At 39.6% G+C, this 26,906-nt stretch overlaps 1 protein-coding gene across 2 annotated transcripts; it reads left to right on the top strand.

Moving 5' to 3' along the window:
- Nucleotides 1-180: 180 nt before the first annotated feature.
- UBXN8 (UBX domain protein 8) lies at nucleotides 181-24,684 on the top strand. Of its 2 annotated transcripts, XM_008686565.2 has the most exons (8): nucleotides 181-324; nucleotides 4,323-4,445; nucleotides 7,548-7,618; nucleotides 14,736-14,858; nucleotides 17,399-17,536; nucleotides 18,961-19,002; nucleotides 21,719-21,793; nucleotides 24,074-24,684. In XM_008686565.2, exons 1-8 carry the CDS (start codon nucleotides 237-239, stop codon nucleotides 24,242-24,244), a joined length of 831 nt encoding a protein of 276 aa, XP_008684787.1. In that variant the 5' UTR covers nucleotides 181-236; the 3' UTR covers nucleotides 24,245-24,684. The 2 variants fall into 2 exon arrangements, with proteins under 2 accessions (XP_008684787.1, XP_008684788.1); XM_008686566.2 differs by lacking the exon at nucleotides 4,323-4,445 and having other exon boundaries at nucleotides 187-324.
- Nucleotides 24,685-26,906: the final 2,222 nt, after the last annotated feature.

Consider the following 26,906-nt stretch of genomic DNA (forward strand, 5'->3'; position numbering starts at 1 on the left):
CAGGCCATCTCTCCTGGACATTATGTGACGTGGGGAGGTGACCTGCATTTCTTCTGATATAAGGCTACAGATCATGAGTTCAAAAACAGGGGCTTTATCAGTCGAACCAACGACCCGGCTTCAGGGTCTAGCTCTCCCTAAAAATCACTGCTTTAGCAAGGGCTCCACACCACCGTCCAAAAGAAGGCGCAACCGGAAGGGGCGGGGCTCCACCCGGACCCGGAGCTCCCGCCACCATGGCTTCTCGTGGGATGGTGGGCATTTTCCTCCTCGCTGCTCTTCCGCTCTTGTGTCTGGAGCTCCGGCGTGGGATCCCGGATCTAGGTAAGTGTTGGCTTTTTCTTTCTGGCACTCACACCCGCATAACTTCCCCATGAGTGTTGTGTCGAATTCCTGTGTCTGCGGCCGTCTCCTGTCTGGGCGGCATGGACTCGGATTCCCAGGCTGCATCGCGTCCGCCTCTCTCTTCCGGCTCCGGGTCCCCCGGGAGCTAGACTCCCACGGCTTTGGGAAGGCGGACCGCTTTTGGCGGAGAAGGTGTTCCTCCAGTTTTGCGTGCAAGGGGAAAGTCTGGCCGAAAGCACAGGAACATACGTAGGCACTACTTTCAGATTGTTTTGAACGCTCACAAGGAAATAACGTGATGTGATGTAGGCTTTCCGAGGAATTTAAGGAAATGATACGGAGCCAGAGTCAAAAACATTCCAGACAAAAGGAATTGTGACGTATTAGAGGAAAAGGTTGAAGACCACTGTCGGTGGATCGGGGAGACTTAGGGGGAGTGGCTCGAGATAATAACATACACTGAGTACTTGTTATAAGCCTAACTTTAAATGCTGTTTATACCTTATCTCATCCAATCTGTATTATAACTGTGGGGGTGGGTACTATTATAATTGCCATCTCACACTTGGGGAAACAGACTACGGAAGGTTAAGCGCGTCCCTAAGGTTTTAAGAGTCACTGGAGGAGCGCCTGCCTAGCTCAGTCAGTGGAGCGTGAGACTCTTGCGTAGGTCGTGAGTTCAAGCCCTACACTGGGCATAGGGGTTACCAGGTAGATAGTCAGCTACTGGATTCTGTGAATGTTTTGGAAGGAGGCCGTAGTGGAAGCTGTGAAGCAAGTGAGGCTTTTGAAGTAGGCAAGTAGTGGTGATGGCCGGGACTAGGATGATAACATGAAATGTGTACAGATTTGGAATATTTACAAAGTAGAATCAACAGGATTTGTGGATGGATTAATGGGAAAGGAGGGATTCAAGAATGACTCCTACATGTGAAGTTGAACAACCCTAAGTGGTTGATAGTGCCCGTGATAAAGGGAAAACTGAGAGGAAAATGGTGGACTTGTGGAGAATCCGTCCATTTTTGGATATGTTAGTCATGAGTTTACATGCATGTCTCCCTCCTTATGTTCAGTTTTTAAGTTAGAGACCATGAAGAAACCTAGATTTGTGTATTGCCTCTCTCTATCCCCACTCCCAAGAAGTCAGGTACCTAGAAATGTTGCTGAAAATAAGAACTTAAAATGCTTTTTAAAAAAAGTCTGCAAAGTCCCTCTGGAAACCTCCTCCTCACTCAGGCTGTATTGGAATCTAACAAGACCTTTATCCAAATGACATAAGGAAATGTTAAATTCACACTTAACCTATTCCAGAATCTACCTGCTCCCTTGCCTTTAGAGTATCCACCTCTTAATTTAGATTCTCTTCACTTTGCCCTTAATGTGTGAGTCACTAGTCAATGAGAAGGTGGTTACAGAGGGAAATCTCACATCATCAGCTCTATCAGGAAAATACAGTTCTTGAAGGCAGAGACCACATCTAATTTTTTTTTGTGTTCCCATCATTTATCACAATGCCTAATTTATTTACTCGTTTATTTTAAATTTTTGATTTTTTGTTTTTTTAAGTAGACTCCATGCCTGACATGGGGCTTGAACTCATGACCCTGAGATCAAGAGTCGAATGCTGTACTGACTGTGCCAGGCAGGCACCCCGACACTGTCTCATTTAATAAAGCAGGCCAAAAATTCAAGAAAATGCAGCTGGGCTTCTGGTAGCAGCTCCATCTAGTTGCTGAATTTTTTCACTTAGTTAACTCCTTTCTTCTGTCAGTTGTGAACTGATGGTTGTTTACTTTGGTTTGTTTTTCTTTAAGTTATTTCGACACCCAATGTGGTGCTCAACCAACCAGTAACATGCTCTACCAACTGAGCCAGCCAGGTGCCCTGACTTTGCTTTCTTTTTTTTTTTTTTCTTTAAAGATTTTATTTATTTATTTGACTGAGAGAGAGGCAGTGAGAGAGGGAACACAAGCAGGGGGAGTGGGAGAGGGAGAAGCAGGCTTCGTGCTGTAGGCAGACACTTAGCGACTGAGCCACCCAGGCGCCCCATGACGTTGCTTTCTTGATATTCGTTCTCTGAATATCCAGTAACAGTGGTTAAGTCTGTTTTACAAATCATACGTCCCAGTGCAACGGCTGCGGGGCTAGTTACGTGTGGAACAGTACTTACAGATACTAATATTCTTAGCTGGAGCTGCTTAATTGAATTCCTAGCTGGAAAATTAGAATTCCCCCACCTGTTCATTCACCTGGGCTGTATTTTTGGACAGACATTGAGAGATGATTCCTATCTTTTTCTACTGTGTAAAAGCCTTCATTGCCATTTTTACTTGTACTTACAGCTAAATATATTAATGCTACTTCCTCACATTTATTCTTTGAAGTGCCTTGCACATGGGCTCTTGAGAATAAGTACCAAAGAAATTGATTTAATAAAAAAAATTGTTACTTGAAAGATGTACACACAAATCGAGTTCTTTTATATTCCCATATGACATTGCAGATTGCTTGCTTGTTAGAACAAGAAGCAGTATAATGGAACATAAATCCCATAACTCTGATTTCCCTAAATACCAGTACTATAGGTATTAAATTACTTTTGTAAAACCCTAGATTTAGTTAGATGTTGTTTTGAACAACACTTGAATCAACAGCTAATGTTGGCAAAAGTTGGAGACTGTGAGGCAAAACAAAACAAGTATTTCTTTTCTTTTTTTTTTTTCTTCAGATTTTATTTATTTATTTGAGAGAGAGAGAGCAGCACCAGCAGGGGGGAGGGGTAAAGGGAGAGGGGGAAGCAGACTCCCCACTGAGGAAGGAGCCTGATGCAGGGCTTGATCCCAGGACATGACCTGAGCTGAAGGCAGACGCTTAACCAGCTGAACCACCCAGGCGCCCCCAAACAGGTATTTCTTTAAACAACTTTAAATTGCTATTTTTTAAAAAGATAACATATATATCAGTTTTCAGTTGAAAATGAAATATTTATGGGGCACCTGGCTGGCTCAGTCAGAAGAAGGTGTGGCTCTTGATCTTGGGGTTGTGAGTTTGAGCCCCATATCAAATATAGAGATTACTTACATAAAAATTTTTAAAAATAAATTAATTAAAATAAAACAAAATATTTATCACAAGTATAGTCAACTATACTTCAAGAAAGAAAGATTTATATATATATATATTTATATATATATATAATATATATATAATTCCTTCTTTAATCTTTAATTGACTAATTACCAGCCCTGATTGCAATGGTTCCTCTGTACCTCTGCCTGGGACCTTTTGAGAACCACAAAGTAAAAACTCCTGCAGGGTAGAAAGCATTTTTAAGCCAACTTTGTATTTGCTCCCTCACCATTTAGTAAATTATGTCACACAAAGTATAGGTATTTGTTACATTTTTGCTCCTTTAATTTTCATCTTCTTACAATAAGACAAAATACTGAATTTTTACTTTTTTCTAGACAAACATGTATGTGTATAGTAATTTTACTTGCAAATGACTGAATAAATATTGAGAAATAGAAAAGTACACAGTTGCGCAATTTAACTTTGAGAAATATGAATTTCGTGTTTCAGAATGACTGTTTTTAAATAGAATGAGAATTTGACAAGATGATACTGTTACAGTTTAATTCCCAGTGGGATAATTTTATTTCCTTCTCTGGATAGAGGGAAACCAGAATTATGCATTATTGATAGTCATAATGTTTATAATGTAACCAGTCACTTGAATTATACCTATATTCCTGAGACACAAGCTATTCTAAACTTGTTTTCTGAAAACTTATTCTGGTAATGACAACCATGATGAGTTTTAGCTCACAAAGGAGACTGTATGAAAAAAATCATAAGACAGTTGCATAAATTAACTTTTACTATACCACTCTAAATAATCTTAATGCTTTACCATTCATTTATTATTAGTATCAAAAGTGTTTTGAATTTTAATTTTTTTTTTTTATCTTTATAAGGAGTTAAAGATCTAATTTTGCTGTGTGGTCGGATTTTCTTACTGCTTGCTCTTCTTACTTTAATTATTTCTGTGACTACCTCATGGCTTAATTCATTTAAATCGTCCCAAGTATATCTGAAAGGTAAGTTTATTGTTTATGCTACCCTTTTATAATTTTCTACTGAAATTCCTTTCTTTATTGATTCTAAAACTCTGCATAATAAGAACCATTGACTGTTCATTGGTGATGTGCAATTTCAAGGTAGAGTAATCATTACAGCTTTTGTCTTGATTTTTAATGAACTATAAATCCCCCAATTTTTAAAAAAGATTTATTTGTTTCTTTTTAGAGAGAGAGAGCATGAGCAAGCACACACATGAGTGGGAGGGGCAGAGGAAGAGGGAGAATCTCAAGCCCACTCCTCCCTGAGCCTGCAGCTCTACACAGGGCTGGATCCCACGACCCTGAGATCACTACCTGAACTGAAACCAAGAGTCTGACACTCAACCAACTACGCCACCCATGCGCCCCTAAACCCAACATTTTTATGCGAAATTGTACATTATCCTTATATACACATTTGAAATGATACCGTTTCTATGTTGATACATTGCAAATTCTCTAATTTTAAATTGTGCAGTTAATTTTTTAAAAGATTCTATTTACGTATTTGATAGAGAGCACGCACAAGTCTGCTGGAACGGGCAGGAGAGAGAGATGCAGACTTCCAGGACCCTGGGGTCGTGACCTGAGCCAAAGGCAGATGATTAACTACTGAGCCACCCAGGCGCCCCTAAATCTTGCAGTTTAATTGTTCTTTGATATTCAGCTTATAAGCTGTTCAACAAATGGTAATCTTATCTACCATTACGTTGTAAAGGCTTTTCAACCTAATTTATCGTTCATTTCACTTTGGCAGTTTTTCCTTACACACTTACTCTTAACGTTAGGAAATCACGCTTGTTCTTATTTTTTTTTTTTTTTTAAGATTTTTTAAATTTATTTATGTGACAGAGAGACAGCCAGTGAGAGAGTGAACACAGCAGGGGAGTGGGAGAGGAAGAAACAGGAACAGGCTCCCAGCGAAGGAGCCGGATGTGGGACTCTATCCCGCAACGCCGGGATCACGCCCTGAGCTGAAGGCAGACGCTTAACGACTGTGCTACCCAGGGGCCCCACGCTTGTTCTTATTTTTGATAAGTAAAAAGTTCTACTTTTAACTGTTGAAAGCCCTTAACAGAGTTAAAAGAGTTAGAAGCTGGGCGCCTGGGTGGCTCAGTCCGTTAAGCGTCTGCCTCCCGCTCAGGTCATGATCTCAGGGTCCTGGGATTGACCTGTGCCAGAGGGCTCCCTGCTCAGCGGGAAGAAGCAGGCTCCCCGCTGCTTGTGCTCTCTCTCTTGCTGTCTCTCTCTCAAATAAATAAATAAAATCTTAAAATAAAAAGAACTAATTAAGACTGTATAAAGTGCTAAATTATTGGATTTTCTTCAAATGAGTAAAAAATCAGCTTGTTTATACACCTTCTGTCTTCCCTAGTGTCATCAGATATTGAGATACAAGCCTTCAGATTCATCCAAAATTTTAATCCTCCACGTTTTGTAAAGATTTGCGTGATGAAGTCTATCAAAAGTTCAGAAGTAGTCAGTTCTCGGGGCACCTGGGTGGGTCAGTCGTTAAACGTCTGCCTTTGGCTCAGGGCGTGATCCCAGGGTCCTGGGATGGAGACCCGCATCGGGCTTCTCTGCTGGGAGCCTGTTTTTTCCTCTCCCACTCCCCCTGCTTGTGTTCCCTGTCTCGCTGGCTGCCTCTCTCTCTCTGTCAAATAAATAAATAAAATCTTAAAAAAAAAAAAAAGTAGTAGTCAGTTCTCAGTGGTTTTAAGGATTAAAGCGCCTTGGGCCTCCTGGCTGCCTCAATGAGTAGAGCATGTGACTCTTGATCTTAGGGTCACGAGGTCAAGCCCCACACTGGGTGTGGAGCCTACTTAGGAAAAAAAAAAGGATTAAGCTCCTTAATCACCTGTTACTGATTTATTTAGAAGCTATAGTCTTTGATTCAGAGTCAGGAGGGAGTCTTAAGATCACTAAGTCTGACTCATCTCATGGTAAATTAGTGGCCAGACTGGGCCTTCTGATTTCCTATGTGCTTTGCTGCTGCCCTAATCTTTCCTTAATAAACTTGAGGAAATATTTATTGCTAGGAGAGGACATAGTTGACAGAAAGGAATGCTCCTATTTAAGGAGCCAGGCAAGTTAAAGGATATATTTTCCAAAAAGATGGATAATTCCTCAAGGGAATACAGTTAAATGAAATTAATTTAAATGAAACTTAGTGGGAGCGCCTGGGTGACTCAGTTGGTTAAGCATCGGACTCTTGATATCAGCTCAGGTCTTGATCTCAGGGTTTTGAATTCAAGCCCGTGTTGGGCTCCACACTGGGTGTGGGGGTGTACTTAAAATAATTAACTAATTTAGTATACCCAGAATGAAAAAAGGTCATACAACAGCAAAAATCCTTTCTCTTGCCATTCAGTGGCTAATAACTTAATATTGGTTCAGTCATGGGAGTTCCCAAACACACCCCAGCTTTGGGGTCTAGGCATGTTGCATTTATTTATTTTTTTTTAATGATTTTATGATTTTGTATTTTTTTTTTAAGCAGTCTCTCCATCCAGTTTGGGGCTCGAACTCACAACCCCCCGAGATCAAGAGTCGCACGCTCCACTGACTGAGACAGCCAGGCACCCAGGCATGTTGCTTTTATGGTCATGTCGGAGGGTGACCAAATGGTACTCGTATCTGCAGTGCAGCATTCCACACCCAGGGGCAGTAATGAGCTTCCATCGATGTCTTGGAGCTGCTGACGCCCTATCAAGGGCCTGCACTTAAAATCCAACTTTTTTTTTTTTAAGTAAGGTGTGGAGCCCACTGCAGGACTGGAACTCACTGAGCCATCCAGATGCCCCCATAATCGTTCTTGAAGCCCCCTCACCAAAACTATAACATGATATTAATACATGTCAGAGAACTTTTGTTTCAGAACAGACCTTTTCTTATAGATTTTACCTGTGGATTTCTTATAGATATTACTTGTGGATTTCTTTGTTTGAACTGTCTGCATATATCTCATTTTCATTGTTTCAAAAATTACAGTCTGTTTTTTGAAGGCTTGTCTCTCCTGAAATGTTATCTACAGGCTATTTTCAGAGAATTAAAAAGCACTTTTATGTTTTGCTGTCTTAGAAGAAGAAGAGAAGAATGAGAAAAGGCAAAAACTTGTCAGAAAAAAACAACAAGAGGCACAGGGTGAAAAGGTAAAGCATAATTTTTTAGACAGTGTATATAAAGAGAATACAGAATATCTGGGGTATTTAAAATTGAGGTCTATTGCTTTCTGTGTTTGTGCTCAGATTTTTTCATTATTGAGGTCAAATTCACATGACATAAAATTACCAAATAAAAAAAATAAACCTATGTAAAATGTATAGGTCAGTGGCATTTAGAACATTTTCAGTATTATGCAACCACTACCTCTATCTAGTCTCAAAACATTTTCTTTAACCCAAAAGAAAACCCCACACCTATTAAATAGTCACTTCCCCTTTCCCCACTCCTTCCATCCTCTGGTAACCACCAGTCCGCTTTCTGGTGGTTTGTTTTGTTTTTTTAAGATTTATTTATTTAGAGGCGCCTGGGTGGCTCAGTTGTTAAAAGCATCTGCCTTTGGCTCGGGTCATGATCTCAGGGTCCTGGATCGGGTCCCGCATTAGGCTCCCTGCTCAGCGGGGAGCCTACTTCTCCCTCTCCCTCTGCCTGCTGCTCCCCCTTCTCCTGTTTTCTCTGTCAAATAAATAAATCAGGGGCGCCTGGGTAGCACAGCGGTTAAGCGTCTGCCTTTGGCTCAGGGCGTGATCCCGGCGTTATGGGATCGAGCCCCACATCAGGCTCCTCAGCTATGAGCCTGCTTCTTCCTCTCCCACTCCCCCTGCTTGTGTTCCCTCTCTCGCTGGCTGTCTCTATCTCTGTCAAGTAAATAAATAAAATCTTTACCAAAAAAAAATAAATAAATAAAAAATAAATCGGATCTTAAAAAAAAGAAAAATTTATTTATTTGAGAGAGAGTGAACCGGGGGAGGGGCAGAGGGAGAGGGAGAAAAAAAGATCCTCAAACAGACTCCCCACTGAGGGCAGAGCCCAATGCAGGGATCAATCCCAGGACCCCGAGACCATGACCTGAGCTGAAATCAAAAGTCGGCCACCCAACCAACTGAGCCATCCAGGCACTTCCAATTTGTTTGTATGAATTTTTCTATTCTGGATATTTCATATGAATGGAATCATATAATGTGTGACCTTTGTGTTTGGCTTCTTTCACTTAGCATAATGTTTTCTAGGGTTCATCCATATACATGTATCAATACCTCATTCCTTTTTGTGGGTGAATAATATTTCATTATATGGATATATCAACATGTGTTTATCCATTCATTTGCTGATTGACATTTAGGTTGTTTCCACCTTTTAGCTGTTATGAATAGTGCCGCTATGAATATTTGGGCACAAGTCTTTGAGTGCCTGTTTTGAGTTCTTTTGGGTATATACATAGGAGTGGAATTGCTGAGTCATATGGTAATTTTTTTCTTTTTGAGGAACCACCAAACTATTTTCTATACCAGCTATACCTTTTTATATTCTTACCAGCAATTTCTGAGGGGCCTGATTTCTCCATATCCTCACTGACATTTATTATTCAACCCCCCCCTTTTAAATACCCACTGTAATGAGTATGACATGGTATCACATTTTGATCTGCATTTCCCTAATGACTAATGATGTTGAGCATCTTTTCATGTGCTTGTTGGAGAAATGTCTATCCTTACATCTTCTCTGCAGAAATGTCTGTTCAAGTTCTTTGCTCATTTTTGGATTGCGTTGTCTTTTTGTTTTTTATAGGAGTTCTTTATGTATTCTGAATACTAGACTCTTATCAGTTACATAATTTCCAAGTATTTTCTCCCATTGGGTGGGTTGTCTTTTCACTCTTTTGATAACGTCCTTTGATGCACAAAAGTTTTGATGAAAATCCAATTATCTGTTTCTTTTATTGCTCATGCTTTCGGTATCCTATTTAAGAATCAATTGCCAAATCGAAAGTCATGGAGATTTACTCCTATATATTTTCATCCAAGAGTTGTAGAGTTTTAGCTTTTATATTTAGGTTATTAACCCACTTTGAGTTAATTTTTGTATATGGTGGGAGGTGGGGGTTCAGTTTCTTTTTCAATATTGTTTTGGCTATTTGGGGCTCTTTGCAATTTCATATGAATTTGAGTTGGCTTTTCCATTTCTGTGAAAAACGCCTTTGGGATTTTGAGAAGGATTACATCAAAATCCATAGATTGCTTTGGGTAATATTGATGTTTTATGATATTAAGTCTTCTTTGCTTTGCCTAGCATTGGCATCTTAATAATATTGTTTTTCTTTTTCTTTTTTTTTTTTTTAAAGATTTTTATTTTTTTTATTTATTCGACAGAGATAGAGACAGCCAGCGAGAGAGGGAACACAAGCAGGGGGAGTGGGAGAGGAAGAAGCAGGCTCATAGCGGAAGAGCCTGATGTGGGGCTCGATCCCGGATCGCCGGGATCACGCCCTGAGCCGAAGGCAGACGCTTAACCGCTGTGCCACCCAGGCGCCCCAATAATATTGTTTTTCAATCCATAAACCTATAATGCCTTTCCATGTATTTATATCTTTAATTTCTTCCAGCAATGTTTTATAGTTTTCAGTGTGCATAGTTTTCACCCCTTTGGCTAAGTTTATTTCTGCATATTTTATTTTGGATGCTGTTTTCAATGTAATTGTTGTTTTCTTAATTTCCTTTTTTGATTTTTCATTGCTAGTATATAGAAATACAAATGATTTTTGTGTATTGATCTTATACCCTGTACTTGTTCATTGTTTATTAGCCCTGGTGGTTGCTGTGTGTGGATTCTTCAGATTTTCTATATACAGGCAAATCTTGTTTTATTGTACTTTATTGTGCTTCGCAGATACTTTTTTCTTTTTTTCTTCTTCTTTTTTTTTTTTAAAGATTTTTTTATTTATTTATGTGACAGAGAGACAGCCAGCGAGAGAGGGAACACAGCAGGGGAGTGGGAGAGGAAGAAGCAGGCTCCCAGTGGAGGGCCCGATGTGGGACTCGATCCCGGAACGCTGGGATCACGCCCTGAGCCGAAGGCAGACGCTTAACCACTGTGCCACCCAGGCGCCCCCGATACTTTTTCTTTTAATACAAATTGAAGGTTTATGGCAAGTCTACATTGAGCAAGTCTCTTGGTGCCATTTTTCCAACAGCATTTGCTAAGTTTGTATCTCTGTCACATTTCAGTAATTCTTGCAATATTTCCAATTTTTTCATTATTATTATATTTGTCATGGTAATCTGTGATCGGTGATTACAGCTCACTGAAAGCTCAGATAATGGTTAGCATTTTTTAACTTATAAAGTATTTTTAGATTAAGGTATGTACTTTTTTGTAGATGTTATGCTATTGCACATTTGGTAGATTACGGTATGGTATAAATACAACTTTTAAATGCACCGGGAAACCAGAAAATTAATTTGACTTGCATCATTGAGATATTTACTTTATTGCAAATTGAACCTGCAATCTCTCCAATGTATGCCTACATAAGATCATGTCATCTGAGAATGGGGATAGTTTTACTTCCTTCTTTCCAAAATTGGTACTTTTTATTTCTTTTTCTTGCCTGTTGTTCTTGCTAAAACTTCTAAACAGTGTTGAATAGCGGTGGTGAAAGCAGGCATCCTTACCTTGTTCCTGGTCTTAGAAAGGTTTAGTCTTTCACCATTGAATGTGATGTTAGGTATGCGTTTCTTTCTAGATACTGGTCATGCTGAGCAAGTTCCTTCCTATTCCTAGTTTCCGAGTATTTTTGTCATAAAGAGTGTTGTCAAATGCTTTTTCTGTATCAGTTGAGATGATCATGTGGTTTTTCCCCCTTTGTTTTATTAATTTGTATTACATTTCTTACGTTGCAACATCTTGCATTCTTGGGGTAAATCGCACTTAGCTGGCATATAATCCTTTTTTTTTTAAGATATTATTTATTTATTTGACAGAAAGAGAGACAGCCAGCGAGAGAGGGAACACAAGCAGGAGGAGTGGGAGAGGAAGAAGCAGGCTCCTAGCAGAGCAGGGAGCCTGATGCGGGGCTTGATCCCAGGACCCTGGGATCACGCCCCAAGCCGAAGGCAGACATCTGTACTTTTCTTGTAGAGTCTTTGCCTGGCTTTGGTGTCAGGATGATGTTGACCTCGCAGAATTAATTAGGCATTGTTCTCACATCTTTTATTTTTTGGAATTTCAGNNNGATCCATGTTAACTCTTCTTTAAAGGTTTGATAGAATTCACCTGTGAATCTATCTGTCCTTTATTGGGGGGGGTTTAATTACTGATTCAGTATTTTTGTTAGGTCTGTTGAGAGTTCCTATTTATTCTTGAATCAGTTTAGGCAATTTGTGTGTTTCTAGGAATTTGTCTACTTCATCTTGGTTTTCTGATTTGATGGTCTACAATTGTTCTAATACTCTTTTTCTAATCCTTTTTATCTCTGTAAGGTTGGTAGTAATATCCTCACATTTCTGATTTTAGTTATTTGTCTTCTCTTTTTCTTTGTCAAGTTAAAGGTTTGTCTGTTCTCAAAGAACCAGTTTTGGTTCTGGTGGTTCTTCTGTTCTATTTAGTTTGTTCTTTTTACAGTTTTTTAAGGTGTAAAGTTAACTTATTGATTTAAGATCATTATTCTTTAATTAGGTGTTTACAGCTACAACTTTCCCTCTGAGCATTGCTTTTGCTGTATCCTATTCAAGATTGTATTTGATAGCTAGGAATTACATTTACTGTGGATGATTACCTAACACTTTCTTGACCTTGAACTGTCAGCACTCAGGCCGTTGCCAGATTGATGATTAACCTTTGTGAAAGAGGAGAGTCCTGTGGACTTTTACCTAAATATTAAAAACATAAACCCTTTACAAAGGCCTTGGTACAGGGGCATTAATATTTTGAAGGCTATCAACTTGTTATCAGCGTGTTTCAGCATCTAAACAACTTGTTCTTCTGGTGAACAAATTACTCCTTTTTAAGTAAACAAGTGAAGGCTGAAAACAAACCACAAGAGTAAAAACCTATGTATTTGTTGGGAGATGGGAGATTACTACATTTGTAACTACCCTGATCTGAATTTAGAACAATAAAAGTATCCTTACAAGATCTTTTGTAAGAAACTCTCTTGTAAATATTTGAACTTACAAAGTTTTATGTTATTTCCTGTGGAAGGAACTGTTAATTGTAAAGCCTTGCCTGATAATTAGTAAATTATAATTACATCTAGATGCCAACTATCTGCTAATTGGCGTCCATAATTCCTATGGGTGTGTAAAGTTAGGACTCTTCTGTTTGGCAAAAGTCTTTCCCCCATTAAAGTTCTCTCTTTGAACAAACGAAAATTCAAATAAATCTTTGAACAAACTACTTAGTGTAGTGTACGTACGTGCATGGCGAAGTGCCCAACTTGTGCAGAGATGTGTCTGCTGATCAGTAACATTTTTGAGGCGTGGCATTGTAAAAAGGTGGTTTTTCTCTTCTGACACTTGATTCATTGTTTGATTTGGCATAGAATTGCAGATTGAAAATCCCTAGAATTTTAAAATATTGCACCATTAACCTCAGAATTCCAGTGTGGTTTTTCAGATTCCTTTCTTTCTGTTAATTATAGTCTCCACTTTTTGTGTTGGAGACTTAAATCATGTGATAATCCTCGGCTCGGTCCTTTTAGCTTTAAGAGAGATGCACTAAGGGGTGCCTGCGTGGCTCAGTTGGTTAAGCGACTTCCTTCAGCTCAGGTCAGCATCCCAGAGTCATGGGATCGAGCCCTGCATTGGGCTCTCTGCTCAGCAGGGGGGTCTGCTTCTCCCTCTCCCCCTGCTCACGCGCGCGCGCTCTCTCTCTCTCATTCCCTTTCAAATAAATAAATAAAATTTAAAAAAAAGAGATACACTACAAAGCTAACTGATGGAGCATGCATTTGTAAATTTCATCAGGCTTTGAGTTCTTTACTGTTCGTAAGTCCTGCTTAAACAAAACAGAAAAGGAAAATAAGGTGACTTGGAATTTCTGTGTATGTGGGCAGGGTTTGACGGGTTGTCTGCTGGTGTAGGGTGATGTGATGGAGGAGTAGTTTAGCTTTGTCACTCACTGTCTCTTTGTTCTTTTGCAATTCACCTTCTCCAGAGAGGGGTCCTCCATCCTCTCGCCTTGGGGGTTAAAGCCGGGCTGCCAGCAATCTGAGTCAAGTGGGGAAGGTGGCTCATGTACTCGGTTGGTCAAGTTTGCACTCGTGCTTGTCACTAAGACTGCGATCTGGGCCTCTGTAGCCTCTCTGGTTCACACTCTGGTTGAGATGCGGCTTCCCCCGCCACTCCCCATTTTCAGCACTGCACCTTACCCCGTGTTCCTGCCATGGTATCTGTGTGTCTTCTTCCTCGGTTGGCCCGGGTCTCAGGAACGCCCTGCCTGGCTTCATCCTGTTCTCTGCACGTACCAGCTGCGGCTTTCTCACTGTGTTGTATCAGTTACCCCTCCTCCGTAGGTCCTTTCATACAGCGGGTTTGGTGCGTATAGTATTTCTTTGTTTCACCAGGGATGGAATTTAGGTTTCTCTTTCTTGTTCCCTTGGTCCTTCAGGGGTGAGTTTCAAGAGGAGAGGGAGGCAGAAATTTCACTCTTGTCATCTTAAAACCAGAATCTCCATTTAAGACCAAAAGTATGTTCAACTTTACTGTGATTAAGCTATTCAATGAACGCTCTTCCAAGTGACGTCATGCGTTGGGCATCATGCCTTCGACAAATGGCTCTGACTTGAAGCTCCTAGAAGTCAGGGATCACGTCCTAGGCATTTTGCATCCCTACCTCCTAGTAAGTGTCCATCGCACTGAAAACGTAGTAAAGGGGCGCCTGGCAGGCTCAGTCGGTGGAGTGCTCAACTCTTGATCTCAGGGTCGTGAGTTCGAGCCCTATGTGGGGTGTAGAGATTACTTAAAAAAATAAAATCTCATTGAAGAAAAAGAAAAAGAAATGAAAGCACATTAAAGGTGATAGCGGCAGACTGCCAAATAAGCATAAATATAGAACATTTATTTTTATTGGCATTACGTATAAATGTAGATTTTTAGAGAGTGCTGTTAAAGTGAAGGATGCTGCTTTTTTGGCAAAATTGAGTTAGTGTGAAAGCACAATTTCTTCACCTGGTTCTTATTTACAACTTTATAGACAACATAAAATCTTAGGAATATTGTAATAACAACGCCTCATTTTTTTTTTTTTTTTTTTTTTTTTTTGGAACAGACCAGCAGATACATAGAGAATGTTCTAAAACCTCACCAGGAGATGAAGTTGAGAAAACTGGAAGAGCGCTTTTATCAGATGACGGGTGAAACCTGGAAGTTGAGCAATGGTCATAAACTTGGGGTTAGAAAATATTTTCACTTTTTATTATGAATTCTACTATTACATATATGCAGTAGGTGTATATCATATGCAATGTTTAAGTACGTATAATGTGTATGTATATTACATATTGATTTTTTAAAAGTTTCAAATGATGTTAAACTGTTAGTATGGTCTGTTTTTTAGAAGTCTTTACTTATCATGATTGTACATAGAGCATATCTATGTGTCGAGGGGCTAAATGCTTTTGGTGCTGAAACAGCATGTAACAGATGCTTCAGAAGCTCTAACATAAGGTAGTCTTTGAGAAAACTGTTGACTAATCACCATATTTTATATGAGGAAATTCAGATCTTTCCTTAAGTAAGATCTCCCTGGTCCCATAAGCTCACATTATACTCATTATGTTTGGCTCTGTTTCTGTAAAGCCAAATTAACCTTTGGCTGTTTTTTCCTTTGGCACTGAGTCTGAACTTCGTCATTTGCTACTGGAAGTTCACAATTCTGTTACAGAGGAAAAAGGATGTTCACAAAGGAATTAAGTTTTAGAGTAACTGGTCACAGATCTTATGTATAAGATCATTTCTGTCCCAAACACTTTCTGGGTTTTGTTTTGTTTTGTTTTTTGCTTTCTGTTTATATTGGACCTTTTACCATCTTGTAAAGAAAATGATCCCCTAAAGGTTAAAAGGATTTTTAGTGTGAAGCAGAATCAGTTTTTATTCATTTCCTAGTGGTATACATGCCATAAATCACTCAAGGGTGGGTAATGAAATTACTGTGAAAGATGTGCCACGTGAAATGCACCTGCTCTGGGGAGTGATTTCACTTCTGAGATGAGTGTGTTCCATTGGGTGTGGTGGCGTTGGACATTGACAGCCTGGTTTTAGCAGGCTACATCTTTTTCTGAAATGGTCACAATGTGAATTAGTCATTCTGTCCCTTGCTTTTAGGCTATTCTTCATGGCACTCCTAGTTTATATTTTAACCTAGTTGGTGGGGACAACAAGAAGTCAGGGACAGAGCAGACTGTTGGCATTGTTATGACTTAAGGCCCTTACGACTATCAAGAATGTGAGAATTGGAATGTTATTTGCTGAGAGAAAGGATAGACATCAGCTGATGGAGCCCAGTACTTTGCAGTCAGACAGCCTAATTTGGCCAGTTAATTGGTGAGCATGAAGATCTCCTGACTCCCATTGTCCTTGCTCCTTCCAAGTTTTCTTAGGACAAAGGAATGGGGAAAACAGCCCACCAAAATGGTGGCCATTTACAGCTGATGAAGAGAATGTTTACAAGTCAGTAGATGTGGGAAGAAGGCATTATTGAACTAAATAAGCAAGTATCTGAGAACCTGACCCTGAAGTTAATTATTTTGCACAGGAAAAAGTTTTAATGGGTAATATTAATACAAAGTAATCTTCATGATTTCTGGAATAAAATCCTTTGCCTTCTAAAGTGATTAATTCAAAAGAAAGATGAGAGTTCGAATTTGAGAACTTAAACGTGTTTATATGTAACAGGATACTGGGGCCACGTTCTGCTAGGAAAGTATTGCAGGGTCACATACACAGGCATGTTTTTACATACATGTGCTATTTCCATAGCCTTTTGAGGCGTAATCCCTTGCACTGTCTTGCTTCCTTTAATGAAAGGGGAAAAGGATATCAGTCAGGTTTTCCTCTTTCTTCCATCCTACTAAAAAACTTGGGGATCAGTTAAAATGGAAAGATCCTTCTCAGCCTTGTATTTATCAGAGGGAGCCCTAGAGCTGGATAAGGATAGTTTCTTTTCTTTTTTTTCCTTTTCTTTTTTTTTTATTTTTATTTTTTTTATTTTTATTTTTATTTTTTTTTTTTTAAAGATTTTATTTATTTATTCGACAGAGAGAGAGACAGCTAGCGAGAGAGGGAACACAAGCAGGGAAAGTGGGAGAGGAAAAAGCAGGCTCATAGCGGAGGAGCCTGATGTGGGGCTCGATCCCGGATCGCCAGGATCACGCCCTGAGCCGAAGGCAGACGCTCAACCGCTGTGCCACCCAGGCGCCCCCCTTTTCTTTTTTTTTTAAAGATTTTATTTATTTATTTGAGAGAGAGAGAGAGAGAGAGCACAAGCAGGGGGAAAGGCAGGCAGAGGGAGAGGGAGAAACAGGCTTCCTGCTGAGTGGGGAGCCTGATGCGGGGCTCGATACCAGGAATCCGGGATCATGACCCGAGCCGAAGGCAGACATCTAGCCCACTGAGCCACCTGCACCCCAGCTTCTACAAGATGTTAAGCTCCATGTTGTCTTGTCTAAGGAGATAATACTTTAAATTTCTGGGCCTAATAAGGACTAAATTCTTTTTTTTTTTTTTTTTTTAAAGTAGTCTCCATGCCCAACGTGGGGCTTGAACTCATGACCCTGAGATTGAGTCACATGCTCTACCAACTGACCCAGCCAGGCACCCCAAGTAAATTCTATTTTTTACTGAAATGCCATCAGGGTAAAAGAAATAACCACTATGAATAGAATACAGTTGGTAGTAGAGAGCATTTAGAAATTGTCTGTTGTTTTTGTCCAGGGTGACGAAGATTTGGTGCTTGAAGATGGGAGTCAGACATCTTTTGAAACACCAAACAGAGAAGCAGCAAAGAGACGAAACTTGCCTAAGCCTGTAACCAGAATTTCAGCATCTGCTGACCAGCCCACGCAGAAGGAGGTTCGTTACTAAATGCCCACTCATGTAATTGTATCAGTGTGCGGTAGGAATATTGCTCTGGGCCAGGTGGCATACTGAGTGAAGAACAGGACTGGCTTTTAATCCAGATGGTATCTTCCCACTACCTTACAAAGGGATCAGCGTCATTGAAAATCACTTTTCCTTTTTGGTATTAACGTTCTGAATGCCACTTAGAAGGAAGCTATGAAAAAAATGCTAATAGGTTTTGAAAATACTCAGTTCTTTTTGATGAAGGAATTCAGTTATGTAGAAATGAAAAATATAATGTTTATTAACAGAAAGATTCCTACAGGTAGGTAAGACATGATTAACCCATATTTAGTGAGTGTCATTTTTCTCAGTGGCCCTGCTAGGAAATGGGTTAGAAGCCATTCGCTTTGGAACAGTGCTCCGATTTATTATTCCTTCTGGTCTTTCAAATCTTCAGTCCCCAGGTTGACTCTCATTTGGAGGTGGCAAAGGTAGGAAATGGGGAATCTCTGCGCTGACTCTTAGGGAAAGCTGGGAGGCCCTCTATTCCCCTGAAAATATTTTCTAATGTGTTACTTCTCTGTCTGAGGTTTCTTGGTCCCTTAGTGGGGCTTGAAGGTGGCAGTCAGGTCACCGAACTATTTCTAGCATCTCAAAAAGATCTAATGAACTGAATTTACACTTCAGAGTTCTTTGGTTTTTGTTAATAACACGAGTCATCTCAAGTTGATGGTAAATTTCGGTTGACAGTCACCTATGCTTTTGATACCAAAGGAAAACAAATGGTTTATTTAATAAAATGCAATTAATGTTGGTTAGATAAAATGCTATAAAACACGAGTCTGGGTATTAAAAAACAAAAAGCATCCCTGAAGGTGAAATTGTTGGCAACAGTGTTTAATGAGAGAAAATAGTCTGAACACCTGGTTTTGTAATGGATAAATAGAAATAGGGAAACCAGAGTAAATCGTGAGGACAACCAAAGTGAATGGTGGTTATCCAGTCCCCTAGAAGTGCCAATGAAGGAAAATATACGCACTTAAAACGTGCATATATATATATATATATATACATATACACACCTAAAATTTGGGGGTCTGTTGAACTTAATATTTATCTTCTGTTTCTTTAAATAATATATTTTATATAGTATCTTGGAATATCATAAAAATAAGATTTTTACATGTGCATAGACAGGTAGCTGTCATCTCACCTCCTGTTATTATCATCTATTTTGCACAAAGTTGCTTCCCCAAAAATGTTTATTAATTGAGCTCTTTTGTATTATGAGTTTTTTATAAATGTCTATTAAAAGATTTCATTAAGCTTCGATATGCGTAAACTCTATATTAAAAGGAACTTGTTTCGCTGAGATTATTATTTTTTTCTTCAAAATGTTTACATTCGCCGTACAAATCCTTATTTATCTTTAGGTTCTTGATCTACCTGAAGAACCTCCTGAAACAGCTGAAGAAGTAAGCTTATTTTTTTCCTTTGGAAATTAAATACGTTTTCTGTTTTCTTTAACATCAAGTGAGTGCGTCTGCTCTCGGTGTGGGTTTAGAAAGAGAAGAGCACACCCATGTGTATGCGATCGCACCGTAATTAGGTCTGTTTGGAATGTGGTGTGATCTCAAGCCCCTCGGCTCCAGTCCTGTTTTGAAGCTTGCCGTCTGTCCACTGAGGGGGGGCAGAGGAAGGGTACACGGGCTTGTCCAAACTTGAGGTCAGCAAAGGAGTTAGTTATATTTTTCCCAATATTTTATTTATTTACTTGACAGAGAGCAAGCGCACTAGCACAAGTAGGCAGAGAGGCAGAGGGAGGGGGAGAAGTAGACTCCCCGCTGAGCAGGGAGCCCGACGTGGGGCTCGAACCCAGGACCCTGAGATCAGGGCCTGAGCCAAAGGCAGACACCTAACCGACTGAGCCACCAGGCGCCCCAGGAGTTACTTATTAAAACAGAATCAGTATAGGCGGATGACTTCAAATTGTGGTTTTCCCCTTAAGATAGAGGAACTGGGGGCGCCTGGGTGGCACAGCGGTTAAGCGTCTGCCTTCGGCTCAGGGCGTGATCCCGGCGTTACGGGATCGAGCCCCACATCAGGCTCCTCTGCTATGAGCCTGCTTCTTCCTCTCCCACTCCCCCTGCTTGTGTTCCCTCTCTCGCTGGCTGTCTCTATCTGTCGAATAAATAAATAAAATCTTTAAAAAAAAAAAAGAGGAACTGAAGAAGGCAGCTGCTGTGTAGATGTTTGAGTTGAAGGACGGTTTGGGGTTTTGGGGGGTGGGGTCCGACTGAACCTCCACTCCATGTTGACCTGCCCTCTGCCCAGCTGCGCTGCTGCGGTGTCTACTGCCTTCATACGGTCGCCCGGCTGAGTTCCAGATGGGTCTCTAATGTCCTGGGAGCACTCATCTTTAAAGCTGAAGTTTTCCACGTCTTAGAGCTCAGCAACTGTCAGACTCCTTGAAAACTGGTTTTGAGGCTGCCAGGAAAGCCACTGGGAGGGTCTCATTTTTATCAACACATTCGCAACATTTCAGTTGAGGACGTTGGACGTCTGAGGAAAATCCAAAAGTCATTAAGAGACAGTGAAAGTGTGCAGTCCAGACATCGAACCTCCAGGAGAAACACATATACAAAAAAACAACTTCTTTTTTTTTTTTTTTAAGATTTTATTTATTTATTTGACAGAGACAGCCAGCGAGAGAGGGAACACAAGCAGGGGGAGTGGGAGAGGAAGAAGCAGGCTCCCAGCGGAGGAGCCTGATGTGGGGCTCGATCCCATAACGCCGGGATCACTCTGGGATCACGCCCTGAGTCGAAGGCAGATGCTTAACGACTGTGCTACCCAGGCGCCCCCCAAAAAAACAACTTCTAATTCCTTTCTGTTATACCCAGCAAATTCAAGTCTGTGATATGTCCGTCCCGACCTACGCACTCTACATTCTCACTTCTCATCAGGCGCTGGGTTGGTATCCATGACAACCATTTATCATACAGATGTAATTCACTATAGCTCCAGTTTGACAGGGAACACCTTTTATGAATTTACTCTGGCTCTAAAAGACATGCCCTCATTCCTACAGGACAGACTGGGTGGAGCTTTCTCTATATACGTCTGTATATTTCTGTATGTGTGCTGCCTGTGACTCTATGATAACGAGCCATAAGAAAATTCCTGTTCTAGCCAAAGCCTGCTTGCATTTAGGAGCGGACTAATAGATGAGCGAACTAAGGACTCCATGGATTTCTGGTAGGAGAGGGAGGGATCTGAAACATAATTAATGCAATTCTTACCTAAGCAGTACACTCTAATTCTTTTTGTGCCTGTTTAGTATTACAACCATCCACAGAGTTCTAAATAATATGGTAAGAATTTTAAAATGAGAGGAGGGGCAGCTTGGTGGCTCAGTCGGTTAAGTGTCTGACTTTGGCTCATGTCGTGCTCTCAGGGTCCTGGGATCCCGTGCCAGGTCGGGCTGCCTGCACAGCAGGGAGTCTGCTTCTCCCTCTGCCCCTCCCCCCGCTCGTGCTCGCTCTCTCTCGCAAAAATAAAATCTTTAAAAAAAGGGTTTCCTGACATTTGTTATTTAATAAACATCAGAAAAAATTACTTCCTCATCGTTTTTTGTTTTGAATGTCTTTTAATATTAACTAGCAGTTTGCAAGCTCTTTTTAGCTACTTAACTGTTTAATCAGGGAGAAATGATGGGGAAACTCAATACGTAAAGCACATCTAGCAACTAGGACCGGCTCCTCTGGGCACAGCTTACAAGGATAGAGTAACTTGGGAAACTTTGTTTCCTTCCAGCGCAGGGTTTTTCTCGTCTGTAGACTCTGAGGCGGCACTGGATCGTCTTGGTTTGGTAGATGAATTTTGAAGCCCATGAACAACCTTGATATTATCTGGACAGACAGAAGCATCTAGTTTCCGATGTCCTCTCCAGAAGGCCCTGTCACTGATCTCCTCAGTCAATAGGAAAATGTTCTTCCGTTTCAGAAGGCATTTTTATATTTAGAGTGAATTTTATCTCGACCTTTATGTTGGCCCACTACTCTCAGAGCTCAGTGCCTACAAAACCCTACACATGCTGCTTAGAATTACAGACGTTTCATAAGAGTAGCAATTTTGGAATTGCAAAGAGCAGCGGATTGGAATTCTTACTTGAACATTTTTATTCCTCAGGTAGTTACTGTCGCTCTCCGTTGTCCAAGTGGGAGTGTCCTGAGAAGAAGATTTTTTAAGTCTTGCAGTTCGCAGGTGAGGCAATTCACATATTGAGAAATATTTTTGTTGAATTTGACAATAGTTTACTCCCATGCAGTGGGGAGGTGTTACCACTGTCTTGTCTGGGTCTCCCTTCAGGGATGGTAAAGGGCATTTATATGTACTCTGTGTTGCAGAAATTTGGGTAATTAGGCATGCTGGATTTTTTTGAACTGTAATTTCTGTATTTTTTTTCAGTTATTTTCCTTTTTTGTTTGTTTGTTTATTTATTACATTTTCACAGCTTGGTAGATATGATGCTCTCAAATCCCTAGGAAGCAGCCAGTATTAACTTTGTTCCCATTATCCTTGATGGGTTATTAGCTTAAGCCCTATTGTTTATATGTAATTTTCAGATCATTCTTTAGAGGTTATTTCCTTTTGTTCTAATAGATTTTTTTCTCTCTTAAAAACTGTGCTGTGTTCATTAGCAATAATTTGGAAAACAGAAAAGTAGAGAGAAAAAAGACTTGATCTGCAGCCTGATGCCAAGGCCAATTGCTAATATTTTGGTGTATTTCTACTTTCAAGCATACTTAATTATGCATTATATTAGAAATATATCTAAATTGTTTTCTGTCCTGATTGTTGCATTTAGCCTTCCGTGACTAGCATGCTATGAACTATAATGGAAAATACTAATGGATTTGACTACATAGAAATGTAAAATTCTATAAAGAAAAAGTTCAGGGGTATCTGGGTAGCTCAGTAGGTTAAGTGTCTGCCTTTGGCTCAGGTCATGATCTCAGGGTCCTGGGATCAAGCCCTGAGTCGGAGTCCCTGCTCAGTGGAGAGTCTGCTTCTCTGTCCTCCTCTGCCCTTCACCATCGCTTGTGATCTCTCTCTCCTCTCTCAAGTAAATAAATACAATCTTATTAAAAAAAGAAAAAGAAAAAATTCGTAAAGTTAAAACTTTGGAAAAAATATTTTACATCTATGTTTAATAGTCATTTCTTTATGGGGAGCTATTATACTACTTAAGGAAAAGGTAAACTCCACGGTAGAATGGAAGATTAAAAAAAAAAATGAAGGATTTCCTAAAGAAAAAAAACCAAGTGACAGATAAAAATTTTTGGCCTTACTTAGGATCAAAGAAGTGCAAATTAAAATGGGACAGAATTTTCTACCTATCAGATTGTCAAAGATTAAAGAGAAGAGTATGCAGTTTTGGCCAGTGTGTGGAGAAAACAGTGATTCTCATTAATTGTTCATGTGAATATAAATTGGGCCACTATTCCTATGGGATAATTTACTCATATTATCTTTTTTTTTTTTTTTAAGACTTTATGTATTTGAGAGAGAAAGAGAAGGAGGGAGCACAAGCAGGGGGAGTGGCAGAGGGAGAGGGAGAAGCAGGCTCCTGGCTGAGCAGGGAGCCCGATGCAGGACTTGATCCCAGGACCCTGGCATCACGACCTTAACCAGCTGAGCCACCCAGGTGCCCCTTGTATAATCTTTAAAAATGTCTTTTGGTTCATTAATTTCATCGATGAGAATTTATTCTATGGAAAATAAGACAAATGATCAAAGGTATAAGTGTTTATGTGGGAATTGGTTTAATTAAGGTGTATCCAAATATTGGAAAATGATGAAGCTTTATGACCTAGATGTATGGTTATTACATGGAATATCAGTAGGTTCTTGGATGGTAGTTAGCAGAAGTCAGAGATTATCTATAGTTGATACTCCAGCTTCTCCCAAGAACATTCTAGTATCCAGCTTTCTTCCTAAAGCAGCAAACAGTCCTTTGGCAGGCATTTTTAAGCAATAGGAAATGGAAGTTTTCACAATTACTGTGGAAATCTTCATAACAGGAAATGTTCTCAATTTATAGGAATAGCCCATTGAAAATTGGGCTATCATAAGGCAGAGTCACTGGGCCTGGGCATGTCTCTGGTGACAAAGTTCCTGAGTGATTTTTTACTGTTGGCTTCGATTTTGATCTAAATAACTTTTTTCCTAAGTGCTAACCTTTTGTTCGTAACTTTTTAATTGAATAACCTTTCCATTTCCTAGGGTTGAGGTTTTGCTACTTGTTAAATGCCCCTGCTGTCTATAGGTGCCTTTAGTCCCTAGGCCTTTTCTGAAACTTCAGAAGGGTATTAAAGGTTATTTGCATCTCACAATTCTTGGCATGCTATTTTCCTTTAAACTCTAGAAGGTTCTGTTTCATTACTCCTAGGGGCATGATTTAACAATGAAAGAATTATAAAATATCATGGTGATCTAGAGAGACACAACTGTGCACAGTATTTTTATCTTTTTATCTTTTAGGTCTTATTTGACTGGATGATGAAAATTGGGTACCACACATCCCGATACAGCCTTTCTACTTCCTTTCCCAGACGGCCTCTGGAAATGGAGGGAGGCTGGTCACTGCAGGACATAGGAATAACTGTGGATACTGTACTCAATGTGGAAGAGAAAGAGCAGACTACTAATTAAGAAATGAGAATTACCTGTTCTCCATAAAATCAGTGATGCCCTGATCTTACAGGACAATAAAGGGTTCACATTAAAATTATGCCATACCTTGATTGAGCTCAAGGAGGTAAACACTTTAATGTTGATATCCTTGGGAACATATGGACATAAAGGATTAGAAAAGGATTGCTCTCTGCATATAATAGGTTTTAGAATGTGCCATATTATAATGTACCAAATGAAAACTAGATAAAAATGTATGCCGTAAGGCATTCAATGATCTGTATTTTTCCTAGCTGACATCATTTATCACTATGTTGAAAACAAAGTCATATGACTGTTTTCTACCTCTACAGTCCACCTTGCCACACTGAACATTTCACAATTCAAACTCTAAAGTCTATTAAGTAGGAATATTTGTTCTGCTGTATTTCTAGAAATTAAACTTTAAAGACATTTCAGAGGTCTTTAATGCTTTAAGTTCTTTTTGAGATCTGATAAAGGGTTAGTATCCAAAATATGTAAAGAACTTATAAAACTCAACACCCAAAAAACAAATAATCCAATTAAAAATGGGCAGAAGACATGAACAGACATTTCTCCAAAGAAGATACAGATGGCCAACAGACACATGAAAAGATGCTCAACATCACTCATCATCAGGGAAATGCAAATCAAAACTACAATGAGGTATCACCTCACACCTGTCAGAATGGCTAGAATCAACAACACAAGAAACAACGGGTGTTGACAATGTGGAGAAAAAGGAGCCCTCTTGCACTATTGGTGGCAAACTGCTACAGCCACTATGGAAAACAGTATGGAGGTTCCTCAAAATGTTAAAAAATAGAGCTACCCTACGATCGAGTAATTGCACTACTAGGTATTTACCCAAAGGATACAAGAACATTAATTCAAAGGGATACATGCACCCCGATGTTTATAGCAGCATTATTTACAATAGCCAAGATATGGAAGCAGCCCAAGTGTCCATCAGTTGATGAATGGATAAAGAAGAGTGGTATATATACAATGGAATATTATCCAGCCATAAAAAAGAATGCAGTCTTGCCATTTGCAATGACATGGATGGAGCAAGAGTATAAAGCTAAGCAAAATAAGTCAGAGAAAGACAAATACCAGATGATTTCACTCATGTGGAATTTAAGAAACAAAACAAGCAAAGGGATAAAGACAAACCAAGAAACAGACTCTTTAACTATAGAGAATAAACATGGTTATCAGAGGGGAGGTGGATGGGGGATGGATGAAATAGGCGATGAGGATTAAGGAGTGCACCTGTGATGAGCGCTGGGTGGTTAAAATAAAAACGTAAAAAGTGAAAAATGTTTTTTTTTTTAATAAAGATCTTTTTGATAGGTATGTATTGTTTACTGAATTAATGTCAAGATTTATTTAATTTCACCTTGCATTAAATTGGAACATATACAAGTTCCGGGATCAGTATTTTAAAACAATGAAAACATTAAAATACAGGTGACTTTTTTATATCTATCTATCTCTGGTCATTTCATTTTCCTGCAGTGTTATATTCATGTATTTTATTTTTTTTTTTTAAAGATTTTTATTTATTCGACAGAGATAGAGACAGCCAGTGAGAGAGGGAACACAAGCAGGGGGAGTGGGAGAGGAAGAAGCAGGCTCATAGCGGAAGAGCCTGATGTGGGGCTCGATCCCGTAACGCCGGGATCACGCCCTGAGCCGAAGGCAGACGCCCAACCGCTGTGCCACCCAGGCGCCCCTATATTCATGTATTTTAATACCAAGTTCAACTCACAAGTGTGGTATAAAAAGATCTTTGTTCTGGTCAATCCCTTTTTCTTTTCCTGTGTGTGTTAAGAGTCAGTTAAGTTGACTCCTGTGTATTGGCCACTTTTTAATGCTCCTTTTGCCTCTTCTGTAGAATTTATTACACTGTTTATTATCACTGTTTTTGTTTTCCCAAGTAATTCCTTAAAAACAAGGATTGTACCTTTTTTTTCCTCCAGAAGTACCTAGTATATAGTAGTATATAGTAGGTGAAAAAGATTCATATTTTAAATTAATTATAAAAGGGCTTCAAAACTTTACAGTTATAAAAACAAAATTAAAATCACCCATAATCTCATCCAGAAATAAGTGTGACTAAAATTATAGTTTTCATAATGTCCTGCTGCACTTTCTATACTTACGTAAAATTGATTAAAAAAGCAAAAAAAGGACGCCTAATTTTTAGACCTCTTGGAAAAGCTGATTATTGTGAAAAGTACCAAGGAATTTTGCTACTTAGGAACGTGGTAGCTGGCTCTGAGGAGGGGGAAATTTGTTATGTGGCAAGAGAAAGTAGTACAAGAAACATTCAGAACATTTTCCCCAACAGTATGAGGAGGTCTTTAGAATGAATGACTTTTAGTGTTCTGGGTAGATTCTTTGGTTTCTGTGGCTAGTAACTTGTCTTAATTAGGATTTCTTTCAGATAGTGTCCAGTATTCTTTGAAATAGACTCATGCACATAGAAATACAAAAGAAAGTGAACAAAAGTTTCCATATTTACCTGTTCTGATCACAGACTTTAATAGGCTCTATTTGCAGTTGTCTGTCCACACCCATGTCCAAGGAGAGAGACTACAGAAAATGATTATCATTAGAAAAAAATGGGGTGCCTGGGTGGCTCAGTCAATTA

The sequence above is a fragment of the Ursus maritimus genome, unplaced genomic scaffold, assembly GCF_017311325.1.
Source record: "Ursus maritimus isolate PB19 unplaced genomic scaffold, ASM1731132v1 scaffold_28, whole genome shotgun sequence".
Classification (NCBI taxonomy): domain Eukaryota; kingdom Metazoa; phylum Chordata; class Mammalia; order Carnivora; family Ursidae; genus Ursus; species Ursus maritimus.